Source organism: Adiantum capillus-veneris, chromosome 22 (genome assembly GCF_014529385.1).
Source record: "Adiantum capillus-veneris isolate H3 chromosome 22, ASM1452938v2, whole genome shotgun sequence".
Lineage (NCBI taxonomy): Eukaryota > Viridiplantae > Streptophyta > Polypodiopsida > Polypodiales > Pteridaceae > Adiantum > Adiantum capillus-veneris.
Window position 1 is genome coordinate 14,967,457 of NC_140952.1, and position 22,858 is coordinate 14,990,314.

The 22,858-nt window shown below is 43.8% G+C and overlaps 2 protein-coding genes and 1 non-coding gene across 3 annotated transcripts in view; 2 read left to right on the plus strand and 1 right to left on the minus strand.

The window, feature by feature from the left end:
- The first annotated feature begins 5,785 nt into the window (after window positions 1-5,785).
- Window positions 5,786-7,363, plus strand: LOC147428945 (uncharacterized). Its single transcript, XM_086495417.1, has 2 exons — window positions 5,786-6,240; window positions 6,656-7,363. Exons 1-2 carry the CDS (start codon window positions 6,034-6,036, stop codon window positions 6,938-6,940), a joined length of 492 nt encoding a protein of 163 aa, XP_086351543.1. The 5' UTR covers window positions 5,786-6,033; the 3' UTR covers window positions 6,941-7,363.
- A 4,829-nt stretch (window positions 7,364-12,192) lies between these two features.
- Window positions 12,193-12,265, plus strand: TRNAR-UCG (transfer RNA arginine (anticodon UCG)). Its single transcript has one exon. It is a non-coding gene; the product is annotated as a tRNA-Arg (tRNA).
- A 1,473-nt stretch (window positions 12,266-13,738) lies between these two features.
- LOC147428947 (external alternative NAD(P)H-ubiquinone oxidoreductase B1, mitochondrial-like) overlaps window positions 13,739-22,858 on the minus strand; it is a 29,498-nt gene continuing 20,378 nt past the window's right edge. The window contains exons 7-11 of the mRNA XM_086494908.1: window positions 15,628-15,732; window positions 14,529-14,864; window positions 14,326-14,447; window positions 14,119-14,238; window positions 13,739-14,049 (exon numbers count right to left, since the gene is read on the minus strand). Coding sequence (XP_086351034.1) covers window positions 13,962-14,049; window positions 14,119-14,238; window positions 14,326-14,447; window positions 14,529-14,864; window positions 15,628-15,732 — 771 coding nt within the window. The 3' untranslated portion in view covers window positions 13,739-13,961. The remainder of the gene's footprint in view (window positions 14,050-14,118; window positions 14,239-14,325; window positions 14,448-14,528; window positions 14,865-15,627; window positions 15,733-22,858) is intronic.

Consider the following 22,858-nt stretch of genomic DNA (forward strand, 5'->3'; position numbering starts at 1 on the left):
TTGTTGCCTCTTTTCAGTGGTGGAAATACGAATGTAAGTTCCAATGAGGAAAATGTACAGCCTATGGGGGTTTCTGAAAATGTTTTAGATCAGCCTATTACTGATGCAGATGTACATTATGTACTTGATGAGGAAAGGGCTGAAAATGAGCAGGCTAGAGGTATGCCAAAATGGCTGGTGCACATTTTGCGTGACAGTAAATTGGATGCACCTTTGTCTAGTCGCAGGCTCTCGCCATGCATCTTATGCATCAGATTGTAATGCTTTGGCTGTGTCTAGTTTACATGATGTTGAGGAGCCTCTGTCTTTTGATGAAGCACAGAATTCAGAAAATTGGATGGCTGCCATGCAATCAGAATATGATGCACTTATAGAAAATGACACATGGAATTTATGTGATTTGCCTCCTGGCAAAAAGGCCATTGGTACGAAGTGGGTTTACAAGTTGAAACGCAAGCCGGATGGTGAGATTGATCGCCATAAGGCTCGACTTGTTGCAAAGGGTTATGCACAGCAAAAAGGCATAGATTATGAAGAGACTTTTGCTCCCACTTGTCGTATGACTACTGTGCGTTTTCTATGTGCATTGGCAGCTCATTTTGGTTGGGATGTACATCAATCAGACATTGTTACTGCTTTCTTGAATGGTGAAATATTTGAGGAAGTTTATGTAACGCAGCCTCGCGGTTTTGTCATAAAAGGACAAGAGGAAAAAGTGTGCAGATGTAAGAAGGCTTTGTATGGGTTGAAGCAATCTCCTCGTGCTTGGTATGAGAAAGCTGACACTCATTTGGTCAAACAAGGCTTTCGTAACAGTCCAATAGAAAGCACATTGTATGTAAAGCGTGAGGGTGATGTACTTCTCATTGTGGTTCTTTATGTTGATGATTTGCTGATCACTGGACCAAATGAGAGACATATTGCTGAATTTAAGGCTGATTTGAATGCTACTTTCAAGATGAAATATTTGGGGCTGTTGCATCATTACTTGGGTATACAGTTTAAGCAGTGTGATGGTGGTATTGCCTTGTGTCAGAAAAGTTACATAGAGACATTGCTATGTAAGTTTGGACTTGAGGATTGCAAACCTATTGCCACTCCCATGGAAACAGGTTTGAAGTTGAGGCTACATGATGCTGGTGATCCTGCTGATGTCACTCTTTACCAAACTGCTGTTGGCTGCCTCATTTATGTATGCAACACGAGGCCGGATATTCAGTTTGCAGTCTCACAGGTCAACAGATTTATGCATAGCCTAGGGTCTAAGCATTGGCAGGCTGTCAAGAGGATTTTTCGCTACCTTAGTGGCACTTTACATCTTGGCTTGTTTTATCCCAAGGGGGGATCATTGCCGCCAGACTTACATGCTTTTTCGGACTCAGATTGGGTTGGTTGTTTTGACACGCGAGTGTCCACAAGTGGTTTTTGTTTCATGCTTGGCAGTTCATGTATATCATGGTTGAGCAAGAAGCAACCTACTGTGGCCACTTCGAGTTGTGAGGCTGAGTACAGGGCAGTCTTCACAGCTACGATTGAGTGTGTATAGCTCAAACGCCTTATGGCTGATTTGGGTGTTGGACAAGACACTGCCAACACTATCTACACTGACAGTCAGAGTGCATTGGCAGTTGCGAGGAACCCAGTTTTTCATGCTCGCACAAAGCACATTGAGGTGCATTACCACTATGTCAGGGAGAGGCTCTCAGCAGGAGAGATCAGCTTGGCTTATGTGCCAACACAGGACAACCTTGCAGATCTTTTCACAAAGGCATTTTCTCGTGAGAAGCTTGAAGCTTTCCGCAAAGCTTTGGGCTTACTCCCCTTTGTGGATTGATCCTGTCCTCAGGGCATGGCACTTCCCTTTACTCATGTGCCAGCTCTCGTTCACCGCATCACTCCGGGGGGGATTTGTTACCATATACATGTGGTAGTGATGTGTGTGAACACACTAGGACCGCCGGGGCATTTTTTCCCTCTTTAGGAGGTTTTTTCCCCCCGTGCATTGTATATACGCCCATCACTCTAGGGCTATCGATCTTTCCATTGCACACTAAGAAAACACACTCTCTATTGTGTGCCTTGAGCTTCCTTCGTCTTCTCCAAGCTGTGTGTGTTTCTCTGCAACCCTAATTCCAACATCATCACTCGCCGTAGCATCACGGGAACTTTTCGTGAGAGCATCCAGCCCCGACCCATTACGGACAGGATCAGGCGCATTTTGCTCGAAATCAAAAGTCATATTGATATCGGAATCCATGGCGACATAGTGCAATGGAAGGAATAGCCAGAAAAATACATGATTTCGAGAAGGTGTTCCATAAATGTACGCAAAGGTTAATTAGCCTTGCTAATTACGTCGATTGTCCAAGTCAAAATCGATCCGAAATTTCAGCCGTGCAAGTACTCGATTTGAACACGTTGTAGCCGAATCGAGTGTAAGTCGTATTGCTTTCGACCGCAATTAATTTGAGAAATATCGTCGCCAATGAATTCCCTTGCGAAGCTTTATCGAAATTTGTTGACTTTCTGTAGCCAGCACGCAAGGAATTTGCGTACGTGCCGTGTACTTGCCGGCTCCGTCTTCGATCCAACTCAGATCTATGCTTACGAAATTTGGGGGTCGGAGCTTTTTACTCGTTGCGGGGTGTGTATCACCCCTACCACCAATTTTTGAGTTCTAAGGCCAAGGGCCTTAGGCATTTAGATGTGAACTCGGGCCTTAGGCGTTTAGATGTGAACTCCTAACTCCAAAACGCCATCACTGAGAGCAAGTAGCGTGTGAGAGCTTGGGAAGATGAGGGGGGTCGGCGTGTTGCGAAGCGGGCTTCGGCCTTGTGTCAAAAAATGCCCAATAGCCCGACGCGCTTTCGTTAAGCCTGCGCGCGCTCAATTTCATGCCCCTTCACTCAATGACTCTCCTTGCCAAGCCTGCTTGCACACGGAGCTTTTCTTCGTGGTCGTCCCTTAGCAAGAGAGAAGTTCCACGATTTTCGACCACGGTAACTCATGCAAGGCTTTGTGTGGCTAAAAAGTACCACGCCTTTCTTTGTCCCAAAAATAGGAACTTGGCTCTTGATACTAATGTAAAACTAGGGGAACTAGTGTCTTGGAGTCTACCTCGCAACCTCCCACTATATAGCATGGCACCTAGCTCTTTGCCCTAGTTGGACTCCCTTTCCACACTACCTAGCCCGGCCTTGCCCTTGTCTTGTCCTAATCTTAAATCTAACATAAATTTAAATCTAATCCAATCTTAAACTCAACATAAACATAAATCCAATTTAATCTTAAATCTAACATAAACCTAAATGTAATCTAACTTAGATGTAATTTAACATAATCTTAAGTTTAACCTAAATTAAATCTTAACATAATTTTAAGTCTAACCTAATTTTAAATATAAGTTAAATGTAATCTAACATAATCTTAAATGTAATTTTAAATCTAGCCTAACCCTAAATCTTAATATAACATTTCATTAATTCATATTTTCTCTACTTTATTTATCTATCTCTCTCTCTCTCTTTGTTTTCTCCCCTTACCTCTCTCTTTTTGTCTTCTCCCCCTCTCTCTCTCTTTGTTTCTCTCTCTCTCTCTCTCTCTCTCTCTCTCTCTCTCTCTTCTTCTCTCAATGTGTGTGTATGCATTCTTTGTTTATGCATATGTGTGTAATTTTTTGTACATTCAATGTGTGTGTATGTGTTTTGTTTATCCATGTGTGTACATTCTCTCTCTCTCTCTCTCTCTCTCTCTCTCTCTCTCTCAAAGACACAATGTGTGTGTGTGTGTGTGTGTGTGTGAGAGAGAGAGAGAGAGAGAGAGAGAAAGAGGGGAAGGGAACATGAGAGGGAGGAGAGGGAAGGAGCATACCTAGCATACCTAGCTCTCACACACACACACACACACATTGTGTCTTTGAGAGAGAGAGAGAGAGAGAGAGAGAGAGAGAGAGAAAGAGGGGAAGGGAACATGAGAGGGAGGAGAGGGAAGGAGCATACCTAGCTCTCCTTCTTCTCCTCGTGTGTGTGTGGAGGGGGGACGGGGGGAGGGGGGAAGAGAGAGAGAGAGAGAGAGAGAGAGAGAGAGAGAGAGAAGCACGGGTTTACCTGTTTCGCTAGAGCGTCGAAACTCAGATCTCAGATCTGAGTTTTTGGCGCTCTCGGTTTATTTTTTACCCATGTCGGCGTCGCTATGAGCGTTTCTATAGAAAATAGTGACGCTCATAGCGACGCCGTGGATTTTAACTTTTGAGCGTCGCATTGCTAGCGTCGCTAATATGAAGAACCTCTTGTAGTGTTGAGGACCTCTCTTCTTGAGCAAGAAAAGAGAAACCAATAGCTCTGATACCAATGTAACATTTAATGCACTAGTCACTTGTGTTTAGCAGAAATTGATAATATAGTGAGCATTTCATTAAGAACAAGTTCCTAATGAGCATAGTGAGAGTAAATTTACACCGAGCTAATTTGGCATTGACAATATTTGAAAAGAGAGAGAAATAGAACAATTGACAACAGTTGAGGACCTTTGCTATGCTCCCCTACTTAAAGGGCTCGGCTCCTCCTTCCCAGGGATGTGGGAAGACTTTTTAGTCTTTCCATGACCATCAAATTTTCCCTTGCTTTGGCCATTGGATAATTGAGTTAATGTTTGGAACCTTAGCCTATGGAAGTCTTAATGAAGTTGAACCTTAGGTCTTTTAAGCCCCATTGAAGCACATTCCTCTTTTGTAGATTGTCCCCCTTTGGATCTCTATTTTCCCTCGTTTGGATCCCTGACAGAGACCGGTCTGGCAGCTTTACCAATATTCTAGATTTTACTCCCCTGGTACTTCCCCGTATTAAATGATCAATTTAACATGAGAAAATCATTGGGGAGTATTAGATATTAGTTTTTATGACACCTCCCACTCGACCGGGACTCACTCCCATTCAATCCCAGCTCCAGGGCCTTGAATGAACGTGAGCTTAAAACATAAACCAACGGTTATCAATCCTAGCCAGAAAGGACCATTCCTTGTTATATCCCACAGGTAAACACTTGCACCGACCTTTTTTCAAACATATAAGATAAATTCACACTTAAAACTTCCATGTTATACTAGGGTGATCCACATCAAATCTTCTAGTTTTAATAATCTTAGTTGAAAGTTAAATTAGGTTCATTTGAGTTATAATCCCTTAGTTCCTATTTCCTTTTAATTTTTACTCAAACAAGACCTTAAGAAAACAAGGAGTTTCTTGGAAGTTAAGGTTTTGTCTTAACGTAAGTTTCAAGTTAACTCCGTTTTGGATGAATCCCATTTGTTTTCTTTATATCATTTGCCATCCATGGGACATCTCCATGAAAACGATGGGAGTTTTATGTTCAAACAACATGATTGTCACTTCCGTGAAGCTATCCCCCCCCCCCCTTTTCCCCCGTTTCGTATTGCAAAAAAAACTTGAAAGTAGACGATTAAGCAATGTATGAACCATCCCATCGTTTGAAACTAATGAGAACTATTGATCGCACATGATAGTGTGATGAGATCATATAGTTCCGAGATCAAATAGTTCAGAGAACAAGCTACTCTTGGAACCAAGCATGGAAGTTGCATGAAGCTCGATATGTTGGAAGTTTAGGTGACATAAAGTTTCTCCTCTCGTCTATGAACCAAGCATGGAAGTTGCATGAAGCTCAATTTGTTGGAAGTTTAAGTAACATAGAGTTCCCCTAGAAAAATTACTTGTTTGCCTATAAATTCAGCTATTGAGGCTTTTATTGTTGAAATGCATTGAGTGCGAACATACTACCACGTGCGAAGGCGGGGGGCTTTGCCAAATGAAGTCGAGACAAGACACTGCCCTTTGAAAGCCTTTCCCCTCGGTGCATAGTCTTGGTCGTTCTTCTTGTGCACTTTTCTGGTGTATGAGAGAAATGGCCGGGACTGCCCAACCTGACTCCTAATACAAAACAAAACAAAACACTGCCCTTGAGGTAGTTAAAAGTGAGCATATATTATTGAAGTCGAAATGCTCATGATTGTGTAGGATGGGGGAGGTAGAACAGGAAAAATCATTACATGTTCCTGACCGCGACGATGGCGAACTGCAACATCCCCGCCACCATCCTCACAACAACAACAACAGTAGCAGCAGCGATGTCAGCCTTGCGCTCCTTACTCGCTTGATGGCTCATTTCGCCAGCGAACGCGACTGGGACAAGCTCCACAGCCCCCGCAATCTGCTTCTTGCCCTTGTACTCTCTCTCTCTCTCTCTCTCTCTCTCTCTCTCTCTCTGCGGTTTCTTTGTAACCTGTGTTGGCTGCTTCAGCGAGTTTGTGTGTTTATTTGAGAGAAAACTCTCGCGGGAGAGAGAGAGGTCCTGTGAGCTGGGTTATGTCTACCCTAGCTTCAGACGCTTTCTTCTTCTTTCTTGCTGGATGCTGTGTTTTTGCCAAGACCTTTCGGCTCTTCGTAGTGGCATAGATCCTTTTTGCGTTATTCTCTTTTGCAGTAGCTGCCCTTCTCGTGCTTGCAGCCTTCTGTCTACTCTCTTTCTCCCTACATCTTTTCTTTTCCAGCCTTTCTTTTCATGCGGGTTTGCAAGTGTAGCTGTCTGTCCAGCTCCAATTGAAGTACTTATGGTTATAGTTGAGCTTCCTTTGCTGCAGGTGGGAGAAGTAGGGGAGGTTTCAGAGATTTTTCAATGGAAAGATGAGGTACCCAAGGGCTTACCTGATTGGAGTGTCGAAGAGAAGGAACATCTAGGAGAGGAACTTTCAGATGTGCTTCTTTACCTTCTGCGTCTTGCGGACATATGTCGAATAGATTTAGGTGATGCGGCCCTCAAGAAGCTCAAGAAGAAGGCCTTGAAGTATCCTGTGGAAAAGTGTAAGGGTTTGTCTCACAAGTACACAGCCTACAAGAATGAGGAATTGGAAGCACGTGAGGTTTGAAAACTCAATGGAGATGTGTACGCATTTCAGTAGTTTCGCAGTTGGGTCCTTGTTGGAATGTAGATCATGTGAGAAGTGGCAAACCATATGCGGACGTCCTTTCCTTGGACTCCTGTCATAGGTATCTTTAGTAAACCCATGATGGCCTCAAGTTCGCACGCACTTTGTTGTCAAAATAGCGCGATTCAGGTTTTTGAGGAAGGTTTAGTGAGCTGACGGAGGCTCAATTGGCAGAGCAAAATTTCAAATTTGGGTGCAATGTCATGGTGTCAATCTTTGTCTGATGCTTTACCCCATTTTTGTTCCTTGGTCTTCCTTGAGAACCAAGGAAAGTTGCAAAATTTCTGCTCATGCCTCTTAAAAACCATGAGCCCCTTGTAAAAAGAGGTCTTTGAAATGGAAAGCGGCTGGCTGACTTAGAGATTTCCAGAGTTATGTTTGCTTAATTGCGATGATTTGTCTACACAGTCGAGCCATCTCATGATAACACTCATTGAGAATTGTGCATGTGCTAAATGAGCTTCACCCATGCCTTAGTACTTGTGACTGCCTTGATTCTTCTAGCTTTCAAAAGAGTGAAGAGGCTGTCTGCTTTGTTGCGTCGATTTTTCCTCAAAGCTAGCCTGTATGCTGGACAATGTGAATGAAGCTAAGTTGAATTATTCAGTTTGTACACTTGGCAATGAGTTCCTACATTGAGGCACGTTGCATCAGTATAGTAAGAAAAAGAGAATGGGATATGATAAGAAAGGCCTGGCTCTATCAAACGTAGATCAGTTTTAAGTACGTGACTCGCTTTCGATAGCTGTTCTGAGCCTTGTACAGACTATTCCACTTGCACCACTAGCAGTATAAGAGTGAGCAATTTGTGAACTTAATGCATGGATGATTTCTATCTGGATTTTTGAGGTAAAATCAGCTCTATTTATTTGACCTTGAGAGGTAGTGGGAGGCCAGGAAGAGGCAATGTGGTTGTTTCCCATTATTATAAGGAAGATATTACTGTGTAATTTACAGGAATGGTTTTTGTTCAAGCTTGAACACATGTGACTACAATCCTTTACAAGTGGGCATTGAATATCCGAGCTCACAATGCCAAACTTACCCTTGACATGATAGACAAGCCATTTTGATTAGACAAAGTGGCATCATCGATCTCCATGTTAAATGACAGCATGTGCATTGATGGATGTGTGCACATGGAAAGCATATGCTACGGAATTGTAGATTTGCCCACTTTAGCTCTGTAGGTTCACAAGATGCCAAGCCAATGGGGGAGAAACTTTTACTTTATGAAGAGCATAGCCTGAAGTGAGAGTAAAATGAACTTTTATCTAGTATGATACGTTTGGCTATTGAAAAACCAAGTTGGGACTCTCTTGGAGTCGCCTCTCACAGCACTTTACCTTATAAGGTGCAAGATTTTCCCTCTATCTTAAATTCTAGGCTAGAAAGTGCTAGCACTTCTAACCAAATTGTTCTTGCCTATGGAGATTGATTCACCTAGATAGGGTCATGGAGTCGGGGCACTTTTACTTATAAAGTGATGTAAAAGTCCTCTTTGAGCTATTCTATATCCTTAAGACCTACTCTCATGAAGTTTTACAATTTAAAAAAAATGTCATGGTACTCAACTACGAGTACTTAATAAATTTTTTTATTAAGTCTTAATCCTAGGAATCCCTTTGCTACAAAGAAAGATATGTTAATAGCTACCTTCACCTCCTCTGGCTTAGACAAGATTGGATAAAGCTCTATTTTCATTCTCAAGAAGCTTTGGATGCTCTCGCTACTTGTATGAGGTGTTTGAAACCATCCCATTGTAGCTTTCGCATATGTGGAAACTTTATTTTAAAAAACTTTGAACTATAGTGATTTTGGAAGAAATATAAAGTGCAAGAGGTTAGCCATTTCGATTGTTCTTGTAGTAAAGATACCTTTTCTTCCTTTTGATTACTAGAAAGAACTCTTCTCTAGAGGGACCAAATATTGGCTCCCTTCTCAAATGAATAGAGAAAGGAAGAGGAAGCGTTTCTTAGTTTTCTTGTAAACTTTATCCAAAAGTGACTACAAAAATGTGAATCTCTATAAATAACGATCACGTTAGGAAAACCATGGTGGAAAAACACACTTTTGATCATTTAAAAAAAGGTTTCGGAAGCTTGGGGTGCAATCAATGTTTTCTTGCATGCAATGAAATATGTATATTTTGCTAAGTCTATCAATTTATGATGGAGTGAGGAAAACTAGTTACGCAATCCATGGATAACTCTTGAAAAGGCCAAAAAGAATAGGCAATAAAAAAATCTTTGGGACTTAACCATGTGCATGTTTTACATGCTAACATACAAGGGAAGTGGACACAAAGTGATGCATATCATGTATCATGTGAGGTCTTCTCTAGAAGAAAGTGTGGTTGAAATACTCGTGTGATTTTTAAATGTTGGCATATGCATTTGTTCTAATATAAATTGTGAAAAAGGTGCAGTTGTTCATGGAAAAGAGAGAACCATTAGATTTATCATTAGTTGGCATCCAATTTGTATGCACCATTTTGATCCAAATAGAAGAAATTTCAACATCACCCTAATATGAGTCACACATAAGATCAAAAGAGATAATGTTATTGCCTAAAATATTATTGGCAACCAAAAGGATGTCTTTACTAACTACATCCACAACCCCCTTCACAACCAGGTTGACAATGGATCAAGGTTAAAAAGAATGAACAAAGGCAGCCCATTTGATATGTCTATATGAGACGAGGTTCTATGTCAAAAGATGTCATATACTATATAGGCATGAGGTAGCCGACACGAGGATCATCGTTAATGGTACTATAGTTGGACTTCACTAACATAGTCTACCTACCAAGAGTGTTGTTTCTATTATGTTGTAGCTGTTTTAAAGAACTTATCATCATGTTTAGTGAAGGAAAAGCATCTTTCAATCTTTGTCTTCATTGTGTACATGCCAGTGCTTACAAGAGCTCAAGCTCTCTCATTCTCTCTCTCTCTTTAGTGGTATCAGAACTTGGTTGTGGCTAAGGTGTGAGCCACAAGTAGAAGCAATGGACGAAGAGGTTGAGAGTAAGGGTTTCTCCATTCTCCACCCTCGTGTGCTAGTTCTAAACTCATCCCAAGATTCTCCAATAACATGGATACCGATCTCTAATTTTGGAAACTGTTGTGGAGGAATCGTGTGATTAAGGATACTATGCAGTCCTTTAAACTATGCATGTGCAATCAAATTACCATTTCGGGCATGTTTTGGCCTTTATTCTGGAGTTAAGAGAGTGTTTGCATTTAGGAACACGAAGATTTAGGTTTTTGCAAATGTCCCACTTTGGTATTGTAGTAAGTTTAATTGCTACAATTTTCACAGCTATTGCATAATAGTGTGAAGCATTGAGATGTAGAGTCAAGGGGATAGTTTTACCCATGAGAGGCAACAACTCATTGCCATACAAGGAGAATGTACACCAGCATAAGTTGCAGTAAGTGAGATCATCTCATGTGGATGACTTGGAGAGGGAGCTCCAAGAAAGTGACCACATCATAGCCTAGAGTCAATAGGGAGTCGAGTACCCATGGGGGTGGGCAGTTATTGTCCACCTCAGGCCCCAAAGAGATTGAACCACCAAGTCAAAGAAGGGATGGTTCCCACAAAGAAATCATTCCTGACAAGGCAAGGGAGGTAACACCCCTTAAAAATTTAAACGAGAGGTGGTCCCACCAAGGCTTCAAGCCAAGGTTACAAAGCATATTATACTATAAAGGTCAAGCAAAGAGAGTCCCACAAAGATGGGTTAAAACTACCCGGCATTCCCTCTTCAGATCATACGTGAAGTGAACTAATGAGAGGACACATTATGAGAGAAGACCAATGGTCCAAAAGGATAAGGTAGTAGAACAAAAAATAAAAACTAGAATGGTCTATATATAGTGCAAAGAGAAGCAACCATGCATGTCATGGAGGCTCAAAGGCATGTATTATAGCATTACCAAGGTAGACCAAACGGCTAGAAAACATTCCCCTCATAAAAACCAATCATGCACGTCATGGACGCTCAAAGGCATTACCAAGATAGACCAAACGGCTAGAAAACATTTCCCTCATAAGAAGAACCAAAGGGTAAAAAGAGCAAAGATCCCACCATTTTCCATGACTGCTAGGGTAGACCCAAATGGTAGATAACATCCCCCTCCCAAAAAGGATAAGGTAAAAAGAGCAAAGGTTCCATCCTAGGTCTAATCTCTAGGGATCACATTGGACAAAAAGGAAATTTAAATGGGTGGTAATACCACATGAAAATGAGCTAGGTAGTGTGTAAACCGAATCTATATGCTTTGTATATACGTCAAAAGTAAAACGACAAAAAGCCAAAGATTTTGGTTTATTAGTGCAATGAAAATGAAAGCACAAAATTGTTGTGGAGCTAAAAAAGAATTGAGGTGTAGTAGCTTATCACAACTAAAGATGGTTTGAGAAAGTGCTTGTTCGGAAAAGTTCCCAAAATTGTCTTCCATACACATTAAGATGAGATGCTATAAATGGTCCTAGCAAGAATTAATTCATAATACCACGGCTTGAGAAGTATCGTTGATATGGTGTTAATTGAGGATTTCTCTTCTTGGTATGATATCTCCTCTACTTGGACTTGACAGTCTCTAATCTTGAACATAAGGTTAAGAAATTTTCACTTTTAAACAACCACAATGAAGGCGTGTTAATGGTCACCAACAAATGTTAGATCAACATGCTACTACCCATGGTCTTACACTTGTGTTTTGATGGTTTTTTGCACTCATGTTCTGGAGCTTCTTCAAAACCCCCCCTCTCTCCCCGCCCGCCCTCCTCCTCCTTTTCGGCGGTTGCCTGTGGTGGTTCTTGTTGCTTTCTTTGTTTCTTTGTGTTTCCTTGTTTATGTTTGTTTTGTGTGCCTGGTTATACGTGATTTTTCTCTTTTTGGTTCAGCTTGTTTGTGTATGTGGTGGCTTTTTTGTGTGTGTGTGTGTGTTTGGGGGGGGGTTGTTTGCCTGCTTGCTTGTGTGTGGTTTGATTGAGTGATCGTATATACGGTTTCTTTGCCATTTCAACTTTGGTTTTTCTTTCCCCTTTTGGTAACAATCTCTATAATCAAAAGAAAAAAGAGACAAACAAGACACATAACACGAACCCTTTAAAAAAGGTCTCATGAGTTTAACCATTTTCTATTGGACAAGTATTGAAACGCGGCCGTCTTTGGCATGGCGCTTGTAGCTCAATGGATAGAGTAGTGGCCTTCGAAGCCAACGGTTGTAGGTTCGATCCCTACCAGGCGCAGACCTAGATATAATTTTCTAGCGGTATCTTTTTCCTATATTGAATATCAGACAGGCCTATCTCAGCGTCACATCCTATGCTTAAGCCGAAAGTGCAGTGTGCAATACCATTTTGCACCCAATCAAGATAGGTTGCTGTATGCACTTTCAGCCTCAGTTGACGTGCGCAATCGAGTATCCCTATCCAAAAAAGACATGCCAAAAAGCTGCCGTGTGGTTCAACTTCATACAACCGTGGTTGTCTGATAACAGGCCTTTCCCACATACAAATCTTCTTGGCACACAAATGGCAGAAATCTCATTCATGTAATTTGCTCCAATTTGCACCTAAACACATGCAATCCAATAAGTTCAGGCAGGACGACCCCCCAGAATAGAACATTGAATGGTGAAGGAACCCTAGAAGATGGAACATGGAAGGTCAAAAGTTAATACAAAAGCTATAGAAGGTGTCTGTCTATTGGCTGCGTTTTTCATTCTTTCCATCTATGATTCTAGCTAGTAACGCATTCAAACTGAGTCACACTGAAAAATCTAGTTCATGAACACCCCCACAACCCCCTTTTTTGTACACCAGAGTTTGGGCTGCAGAACAGCAGTTTTTTATAAGTGAAAATTTACCAAAATACCCCTAAAATTTGTGGAAATTTTCAATATACCCCTCATACTTGGCCCTAACTTCCCAAAATGCCCTTAAATTCTTCATAATTCCCAAAATGCCCCTCATTAACCTTGCAAACATCTCGCAACTCTTCATGGGAAGATCGGTTCTAGGATTTTAGATGGTATTGTGGGCTATCAAGATGAAATTGTTACTTGTTTTTAGGCACATATGCTTCTATTTGTGAGCCCGTTGGTGTATGGGCTGTATAAGACACTTGAGCATAGATCTCTATTGCGACAATGGTTACACTCTGCAAAAAGTGGGGTAATCCATCCAACAATGTTAACGAAGGTATATTGGGAATTTTTGAGATTCGAGGGGTATTTTGGTATTTTTCTGATGAGAGTTTTGGTCAAGGGAAGTGATTTTATTAGCCCAAAGAATGTGATGTATACTTTTCAACTTATGAAATGACAGGTTAGGGACTGGCGGAGTATGCAAGAACTCCTGATTGTCTGGTGTATCATCTCATAGCTGAAAATAAAATCAAAGGCACAAACACCTTTGATGTTGTCAAGAGAAACCTATTTTGGCATATGCTATCTCCTGTCTATTGTAGAGGCTCTTTGAAGCACCCTTCATTGTTGACCTTCAACCAAAGCAGCATATATAGTTCGAGGCAATTACCTGCCCTGCAACCGTTACATTGAGGCTTGCCTGGCACATTCAATGAGTGGAACATGAATGTTTTACATTGAAAAGTAGTTTTCTCTTTAAAGCATGTAGACAAGCTTAACAAGACAAGAAAACTTTTTCAAATATGAAAAAGCCCTGTGAAGTGCTTTTGAATGGATCATAACTCTTTTAAGATTTGCGCTCAAACCATCATAAAGGTCGTAAGATCTCAACATAACAATCAGGCCAAGTACAAAAACTACAAGGGGGCTCAGGATATGTTACAGACAGTCTATACCAAAAGAATATACAATCTTGATACAACTTCAATACACCAGCTTCATCTTACCGACAGCTGGGTGAAGGTGGCTGAGAAAGGGCATCCATTATGGATTGATCTTTACACACGGGGATATTTTTACATGCGGCTTGTATCTCGGCCAAAAAGACAGCGCTTTGTCCAATCAAAGACAACGAGTGCTCTTGTCCTCCAACTGACTTGCTTACTGTGAGCAAGGCCACCATTACACTTAAGTCATCTTGAGAACATACATACAAAAATCAAGAATTTATACCTGGCATAGACTGAATACCAAAGCCATTGTGTGCTTCGTCCAATTGAGATCCAATCGCCAGGCAACTCTGCTGCCGTTCGCTCTCCACCGAGTGGTGCAAATTGGCCAAAATGCTTGTAACTGCAGAAATATGACATCAGCTCTACCAGCTCATAGTAATGTAAGCCCTGCGCTCATGAACAATGTCATTTACAGAAGAGAACTTACACAAAAGGAGGAAATTGATGTCGCCCTTCTCCTCTCACACGCAGGGGGCCCTCTGGGTGAGCTGCACATTTTTCCCAATGATTAAAGCACCATGCTAGGTATTCTCCTTGTTGAGCAGCCACCTGAAAGTCAAACAGTAAAAATTCACACTCTTACCATGTCAATCAACGGGAAGGTGATATAGTTCGTAAGAGGCTAATGACCTGGGCAGTGGCTGGAAGGGCCTTCATTTGCGCATCCACCTTGCTCAAGGCTTCCTTAAACTTTTCAATTTCTATCTCGATATGCTGTTTTCCTTTTCGGTCTCCTTTTGAATGATCGAGAATCCTTACTACATCCTTCATATGCTGTTTTTCTTTTTGGTCTCCTTTTGAATGATCGAGAATCCTTACTACGTCCTTCATATGCTGCCGTTTTAGATACAGGTCAATTTGTGGATACCTGCTCCTTATGGCTTCCATTGCTTCCTTGAATTCTTGGATCGAAAGAGTGCCATTTTTGTCTTTGTCTGCCAGCGTAAAGATGTAAGATATATCTTCCTACAGTCCATGAAAACACTCTCATGAGTGCCAAAACAAGCTTTCCTTTCCACAAATATAGTCAGTACATCCTCCAGTAAAAAGGAAACTTCATTTACCATCTGCCCACTACGCACATTAATAGCAACAAAATGTTTTGCTGACTGACATTTTATGATCATCAATGAGCACAGCATATCAGGCAGAATTTTGTGGTTGGTTAAGTCCATATCCTAATTACTCCATGCAGGTAGTGAGAACACCTCCCTTCTTTATCTCAAAAAACACTTGTTGGTATGGAAAAATTGTTTGAACACTGCAGAAAAGATCGGTTCACAAATAAGAAACCTGTCAGGGTCCCCCCTCCCCCTGTTCCTGATACCCGTGTTAAAGATCATTGCCCCAATGACCCCACCTTCCCTGCTTTGTAATGAAGACAGGTTTCCACACTACTTCCGTTTCAATTTTGAGGATTCCTGATGCGGCCGCCTGCTCGTGCTGCATCGTACCAAAGACTTTGCTCAACAAGTTTTCACACTAGTTTTAAAATTTCTCAACGCATGATCTGGTCCTCGAGCTCCATCGCCAGTAGGCATCAAGTTACTACTTAGCATTTGCAGAAGTCTCAAATGCAATGTGTCAGCAAGACATCCTGACGCATGACAGTATAAAAACTCCTGAAAGTCACTTAAACAACAACTTTGGGTATGACAGGACTAACCTAAGTTCATGACACCACCTAAGCAATCACAAAATTAAAGCTTCTGTAGTCTCAGAAACAAACCAAAAGCTTGCGCTGTTCAATTGTTGCACAATCACCTAATGCGTAAGCATTCTCACAACCTTTGACTCGAAGCCACTCATCTGTTGCCAGCAGACGCCTATCACCCTGCACATAAAACTCGTTATCCAACCGATGACAACAAAATTTCTTTGCCAATAACTAAGAAAGCAGAACACAAAACCACTGGCACAGCATGAGAGATCAGTAGAGGTGGAGGGGGCCAGGATTACAGTGTATCGGTCCAGGTTATCAAAGCAGGTGATTCTCAGGTGCTTTAAGGTGCCAGTTAAAGTTATCAGATGATTTTGATTCTTTCATGAACTAGTAAAAGTAGCCTGCAATTTTTAATTTTTGAGCCAGAGCCTATAAAAGGGAGGCCAGGGCGCCATTAATCCTTGGATTGTGACTATGTGGAAGACTTAAGAGGGAGTGTGTTTAAGCTGTCATTTGTAATTCACCCTTGGTCAATAGATTAAATAAATATTGCCAGGGGCGCCTAGTTGAGGGACCAGTACTCTCTTAAAGGGAACTCCACCTCGTCTGTGTCGTCTTCATGTCTCAAAGTCTGAAAGTGTTCAAGTTTAAAGCTTTCACTTATTTTTCCAAGTCTTTAAAGACTGTTTCAATGATTCTCTCGTCGACACATGGTGCAGATCCGTTAAAAGCTGCACATGACATTCACACTTTTCTTGCTCTGTCAAACATATTGTTCCACATCAATAACTTTATAACATTGTTGCACCTTTACTTGATACTATTCAAACTTGCAATCAGCCCACTTTTTTGATTGATGAGACCAAGACTACTTTTGAAGCACTCAACACTGCTATCACTCGGGCATTGTATCTTGTCCTTGCCTCCAGGGATGAGCCCTTTTGAGGTATGGACTGATGTGGGCAATATCACTGTTGGGATTGCAACACAACAGCTTGGTCATCCACTTCATAGACTTACACCACTCTGCTGCTCCATCTAGGGTTAGGACATGCTTGGATGGCTAGTGTGCTCCAAGGTTGGCCACCCATGTGCATTGCAATCTGGGTTGCATCTGGTCCGGGCCAGGCCATCTTGGCCAACCAAACATTCCTATGTCTAGTGCCCAAATTAGGGGCCACTTTATTGGGCGCTCTATCTTCAGGGTTTCTGGGTCAGGGCCTTTCTAGATAACTTGCCAACTTGGGCATCGTTCCCTACATAGGCAGCCCTGCCCCCTTGTCATTCTATGGTTGTACCTGATGTAGGAGGTGCCCCTATTGTCGCCCTCCACTGATGGTCATCACAGGCTCATCTCTCTCTCTCTCTCTCTCTCTCTCTCTCTCTCTCTCTCTCTCTCTCTCTCTCTCTCTCTCTCTCTCTCTCTCTCTCTCTCTCTCTCTCTCTCTCTCTTATTTTGTTTAATTTATTTTGTTAATCTGACTTGATATCAGATACACCGCATTGTAACTTCTTGGTCTCATAGGTCACTTTGGCCTTTTGAAGACGTTAATATAACATTTCATTTCTCTCTTCTTCGTGCTTCTGCTGCATCCCTCACCCCCAAAGAAGGAGAGATCAAAGTGGAAGCCAAGGAAGCCCTCAAGGAGGAGATCACTTAAGCTCTCACGACAAGCATCGACGACAAATTGGAAGCCACCAAGGAAGGATGGGTCGAAGTAGTCAAGAAGAATATATAAAAAGAGGCGAGAACAGAAGCCCAAATAGATGAGGCGCTCATCATACACACAACCATCGAGGAAGAGAAGATGCAGCAAGCTCGCCGCCTCAATGTATGAGAGACTGCATCAAAGAAGAGGAGGGTCCACACCCGAGAGCCATGGGAAAGCCCTATGCATGAAGCTCGGGTACAAGGAAGACGAGGAGCTACCCTTCTCCAAAGCTTGGAGAGCCGGCAAAGACCTACAGAAAAGGGCCATCATTCTCCAATTCCCCTCCAAGGAGTCTCGAACCTCATTCATTTGAAAGAGGGCCATCTTGAGAGGGCTAGAGGGCCCACCTATCTACCTTGACGAAGACCTCACAAAGATGCAACAAGACCACCGCCGTGCATGCATGCCTAGAGTCATGACCTTGGTCTTCCCAAGGTTCACTGTCAGTCCTCTGTGTGCAGAACTCATCCAAGGCGCTCAAATGGCTCTGTAAACCCTCTGGTGACTTTGAAATCAAAACAATGTCATCAGCGTATAGCATAATGTGGACTGAGATACCTGCTAGGTCAGCTCTTGCTCCTCCCGCTCGTAAGATGTAGTCGGAGATCTCGTCAATGTAGAATCCAAAGAGGGTCAGGGAGAGGGGGGATCCTTGCTTAACACCAATGGTGCTAGCAATAGACTCTGACAGACCGCCTAGACAACGAACTCTCCCAGTCACTCTCTCGCAGCATAGATGGCCCATATCATCTCTGATGGTATCCCCAGACTCTGAAGCCACCAACAGAGCCTCTCCCGTAGGACTATCAAACGCTTTGCGGAAATCCACAAAGCAACAATAAAGTCTCTTCTTCTGCACCTTTGCCCCATCAATGAGGCAACGCAAAAGAAAGATGTAATTGATGGTGGAGAAGGTCCGCCTGAACCCTGCCTTGCCGGGAGCCCGTAGGCCCTCATTTTCTCCATATGAATTGAGCTCAGCCTCAAGTACCGCCCCATATAGTTTGGCCATTGTATGGCCTATCATGATAGTCCTGTAATTCCCTGGGTCCTAGGTGTCCCTAGACTTGTGGATTGGCACAATGGTGTGTCGAGTCCACTCCTCTAGGAAGCCCTCCCCTATAGCCCGATTGAATACATGTGCAATCAACGGGGCAATAGTGGCGGCTCCGTAAATGAGGTGCTCACTCTGTAATCCTGTATGATTTGATGACTGGCGGTGCTGTAGACGGTGGATGGCCTTCTTGACCATCTTTGTTGTAAAGAAAGAGGAGCTCGTGGGTCGTGGCCTAGGTGGTTGTGGGATCAGGGGATGGTTTGGTACATAGAGTTTCTCTGCATAATCGTGCCATACTTGTGGATCCTCAATAGGGGTAGGCAATCGTGGCTCTCGAAGGGTGCGCCATGTTGCGGCACTGCCCATGCTCATGAATAAGCGGAATAGCTCTAGCGTCTATGCCTCCTCAAAGGCTTGCCGCTTTCGGTGTGTATCTTCTATATACCTAGATGAATCCAGGATGAGCCCAGATTCACCCTTGAAGGAAAGTGCAAGGTATAGACCTATGGTAGTCTATCGCCTAGCCTGTCGATCAATGATCTCCCTACTGGGGAGAGCTAGAGAGAGACACTCCCGGAGACAGATTACAGGTTTCTTTTCACTAGATATGGGACAGCCAGAGGAGCAACCATCACTACAATGCTCGGCCCACACTCATTTGACCACTAAACGGCACTCTCATCGACCGAGCCCTGGAGCTATGGTGATCTAGACGGCCATGATTGAGGAGAGGGGCTACACAGCATCGATAGAGACTACAACAGAGGATTTGAGCCATACTCTCTTGACATCCAGAGTGCAATTGAGGATAGTTTCTACTAGTAGTAGTATTTTTGTTCTAGTTCTTTGTACCCAGACATGGTATCAAATTCACTATTTTGTAACAGATTGGTCTCATAGGTCATTCTGGCCTTTTGAAGACGTTAATATAACATTTCATTTCATTTCATATACCTTCATAAGTTCATAATAGTCTGAACTCACGAATTTTAAGAGGGAATAAAGCACTCATAAAACTATAAAAGCAAGGGACTCAAGAAAAGAAAAGAGAAAAAAAAGGGGGAAAAAAAAAGAACAACCTAAATCACTTTATTTGCTATGAAACAAAACTAGATAAAACATTATTTGCTATGAAACAAAACAAGATAAAACACCGCATTGTAATTTTCTGGTCTCATAGGTCACTTTGGCCTTTTAAAGACGTTAATATAACATTTCATTTCTCTCTCTCTCTCTCTCTCTCTCTCTCTCTCTCTCTCTCTCATCCTACAGAGCCATGTCCACCTACGAGCACCTTCTTTACCACTGAGATGGTAAAGAGAGCCATTGACAGGATGAGGACCCGGAGGGCTTACGATCATGACGGTCTAGTAGCGGAGCACTTTATACATGCTAGGGATATGCTGATGGAGGTTCTTGCAGTGTTGTTCAATCGTGCCATGTGTGAGGGATTACCTGAGACTTGGAGGTTGTCTACTATTGTGCCTATATTCAAGGCAGGTGATCCTACAGAGCCTGGAAATTACCGCACTATTATGGTTGGACACACACTGGCACGATTGTATGCATCCATTATTGAGCAGCAGTTGAGTAACTGGGCAGAGGGTGAGGGTCTACGGGCAAAGGGACAGGCAGGTTTCAGGAGGGGTTTCTCCACTCTTGACCATATTCTGACACTCAGAGCTATCATTGAGGAGGGCAGGTCACATGGGAGACGGATTTATTGTAGCTTTGTGGATTTCCGCAAAGCATTTGACATGGTACCGAGAGCTCGACTGATGCGCAGACTGCAGGAGATGGGGGTGCCCACAGTGTTGATTTGGGGGATTATGGCTTTATACAGATCAGTGATGGACATGTACGCACCCCAGAGGGGATATCTGACTTAGTTCACTCCACTATCGGGGTGAAACAGGGTTGCCCATTGTCTCCTACTCTATTTGGTATGTATGTTGATGAGGTGTCTGATTACATTGACAGAGAGGGTGATAGAGGTGCCCAGCTGGCAGGGACGTGGATCCCATTGTTGTTATATGCTGATGATATTGTCTTGATCTCTGACTCACCAGAGGGTATGCAGCGACAGTTGGATGCATTACACAGTTTTGCAGAGGATAGTGGATTGTCTGTAAACCTTGGTAAAACCAAGGTCATGGTGTTTAACACCACACCGCAGTGGATCAGGAGATCGGCACCGACCTTCACGTATGGTCAAGAGATTGTGGAGTATACAGATGCATACACTTACCTTGGGATAGTCTTCACTGGGCCGAGGTTTTCTTTGGGGAGAGCAGCAAAGACTAGACTGACCAGAGCTTATGCGGCCTTGGGAGGCTTGGAGAGGATGTGTTCGCAGGTTCAGTTCCAGGAACCTCGGACAAAGTTATGGCTCTTTGATACTTTAGTAGCCTCAGCTATGATGTATGGGGTACAGGTATGGGGACCTTCTGTAGGCCAGGATGGTTGGAGACGTATGGAGAGGCCCTTGGTATCTATGATCTCCCGATTGATTAGAGCCAAGGCCTCCGTACCTCACGCGATCATTCGAGCAGAGCTAGCTGCCCCCCCCATGGAGATTGAGGCGCTTACCAGATCAGTGTCCTTTGTGCACAGCCTATGGGATACTACTAGAGACAGATATGCTAGATTGGCCCTTGAGTCTTCCAGACAGTTAGCTCTACAGGGGGACACTTCATGCTGGTATGCACAGATGACTTCATGGTTTCAGACGCATGGCTTCACCATGGACAGGTTGCCCCCTTTCCAGTATTCTCTTCAGGCACCCTCGCTGTCTCTTACACGGGTGGAGATCACTAGACTCATTCGTCAGGACCTGATCCAGCTCGACACCAGGAGGACATGGATAGAGCCGCCTCAGGAGTTGAGCACGAAGATGGCTTTCTATAGAGAGCATCTTCTCCACCTCACAGGAGATGGGTTTGTGATTCGACCCAGCTACATGGACACACATATGTCTCATGGTTTGCGTTGTGCCATTGGTCAGATACGCACATCCTCACATCAGCTCGAGATTGAGACCGGTAGATTCAGAGGGATACCAGCAGACAGCAGGATATGCCGATTATGCCAGAGAGAGCCAGAGACAGAGTTGCACTACATATGTCATTGCACAGTGTTCTATGAGATACGGGGGCATTTCCACTGCTTATTCAGAGAGGGTTTTGGTCCTCTATCTAGGGTCATGAGTTATGAGGATCAGAGATGTCTTGGACTATATCTACTTGAGTTACACAGGTATAGAGACACTTTACTGGAGAGAGCTAGAGAGAGGCAGTCCCAGAGACACATTACAGATTTCTTTTCACTAGATATGGGACAGCCAGAGGAGCAGCCACCACTGCAGAGCTCGTCCCACACTCATTCGACCACTACTGGCACTCTCATCGACCGAGCATTGGAGCTACAGAGATACAGACGACCGCGACTGAGGAGAGGAGCTACACAGCATCGACGGAGACTACAACAGAAGATTCGAGCCATACTCTCTCGACATCCAGAGTGCAGATGAGGATGGATCCTCACCATTTCTTCCATCTTTGTTTCACACACTGTTACATCCAGTTTACCGGGTACCTATTGTATCAGCTGCTACACCCACGTAGTTTTAGATTGTAGTAGTAGTAGTAGTATTTTGTTCCACTTCTAGTTCTTTTGTACCCAGACATGGTATTAGATTCACTATTTTGTAACTGATTGGTCTCATAGGTCATTTTGGCCTTTTGAAGACGTTAATATAACATTTCATTTCATTTCTCTCTCTCGTCCTGCCCTGCCCCTCGCGCTCCCCTCCCGCGCCTGCTCCCCTCCCCCCCTTTGCTGCTCGCTGCTCTCCCTCTCTCTCCCCTGCTGCTCCCGCACCTCTGTTGCCCCTCGCGCAGACTCCCCTGCTGCCCCTCGCGCAGACTCCCCTGCTGCCCCCGCACCTCGCGCTCTTGCTGCTGCCCCCCGCACCTCCCGCGCGCGCTGTCCGGCTCCCCCTGTCCCCCACTCGCTCGCGCCCTGCTCCTGCACTGCTGCCTCCCCCCCGTACTACCTTGGCAACCCCGCCCCCACCCCTTCCTCTACGTGTAGCATGTCCCCCCAGCTCCTTCTACGCGTAGCGTGTCCCCCCCCCCCTTTTTTCTTTAACGCGTAGGATGCCCCCCCCCCCCCCCCCCCCCCCCCCCCCCCCCCCCCCCCCCCCTCTTGAGCATGCCTCAGAACAACTGGTACGATGAGGAATGCCGCCAGACTAGAGCCAAACTTCAGAGGGAGGTGCTGTTGGGGGACGTCACTCACAGACAGTCACAGATTGACTTCCGACGCCTGGTGCGGCGGAAGAAGAGGGCTTTTGTGGCTTGACTCGAGCAGGATCTATATCAGTTATTCTTGAGTCGGGACTCGCGTAAGGCGTGGCGGCTTTTTCATGAGCAGTCCCCCCCCCCCCCCCCCCCCCCCCCCCCCCCCCCCCCGCTATTTCCTCCATAGAGACCTGGGGCCAATACGCATCATCTTTGTACACAGTACC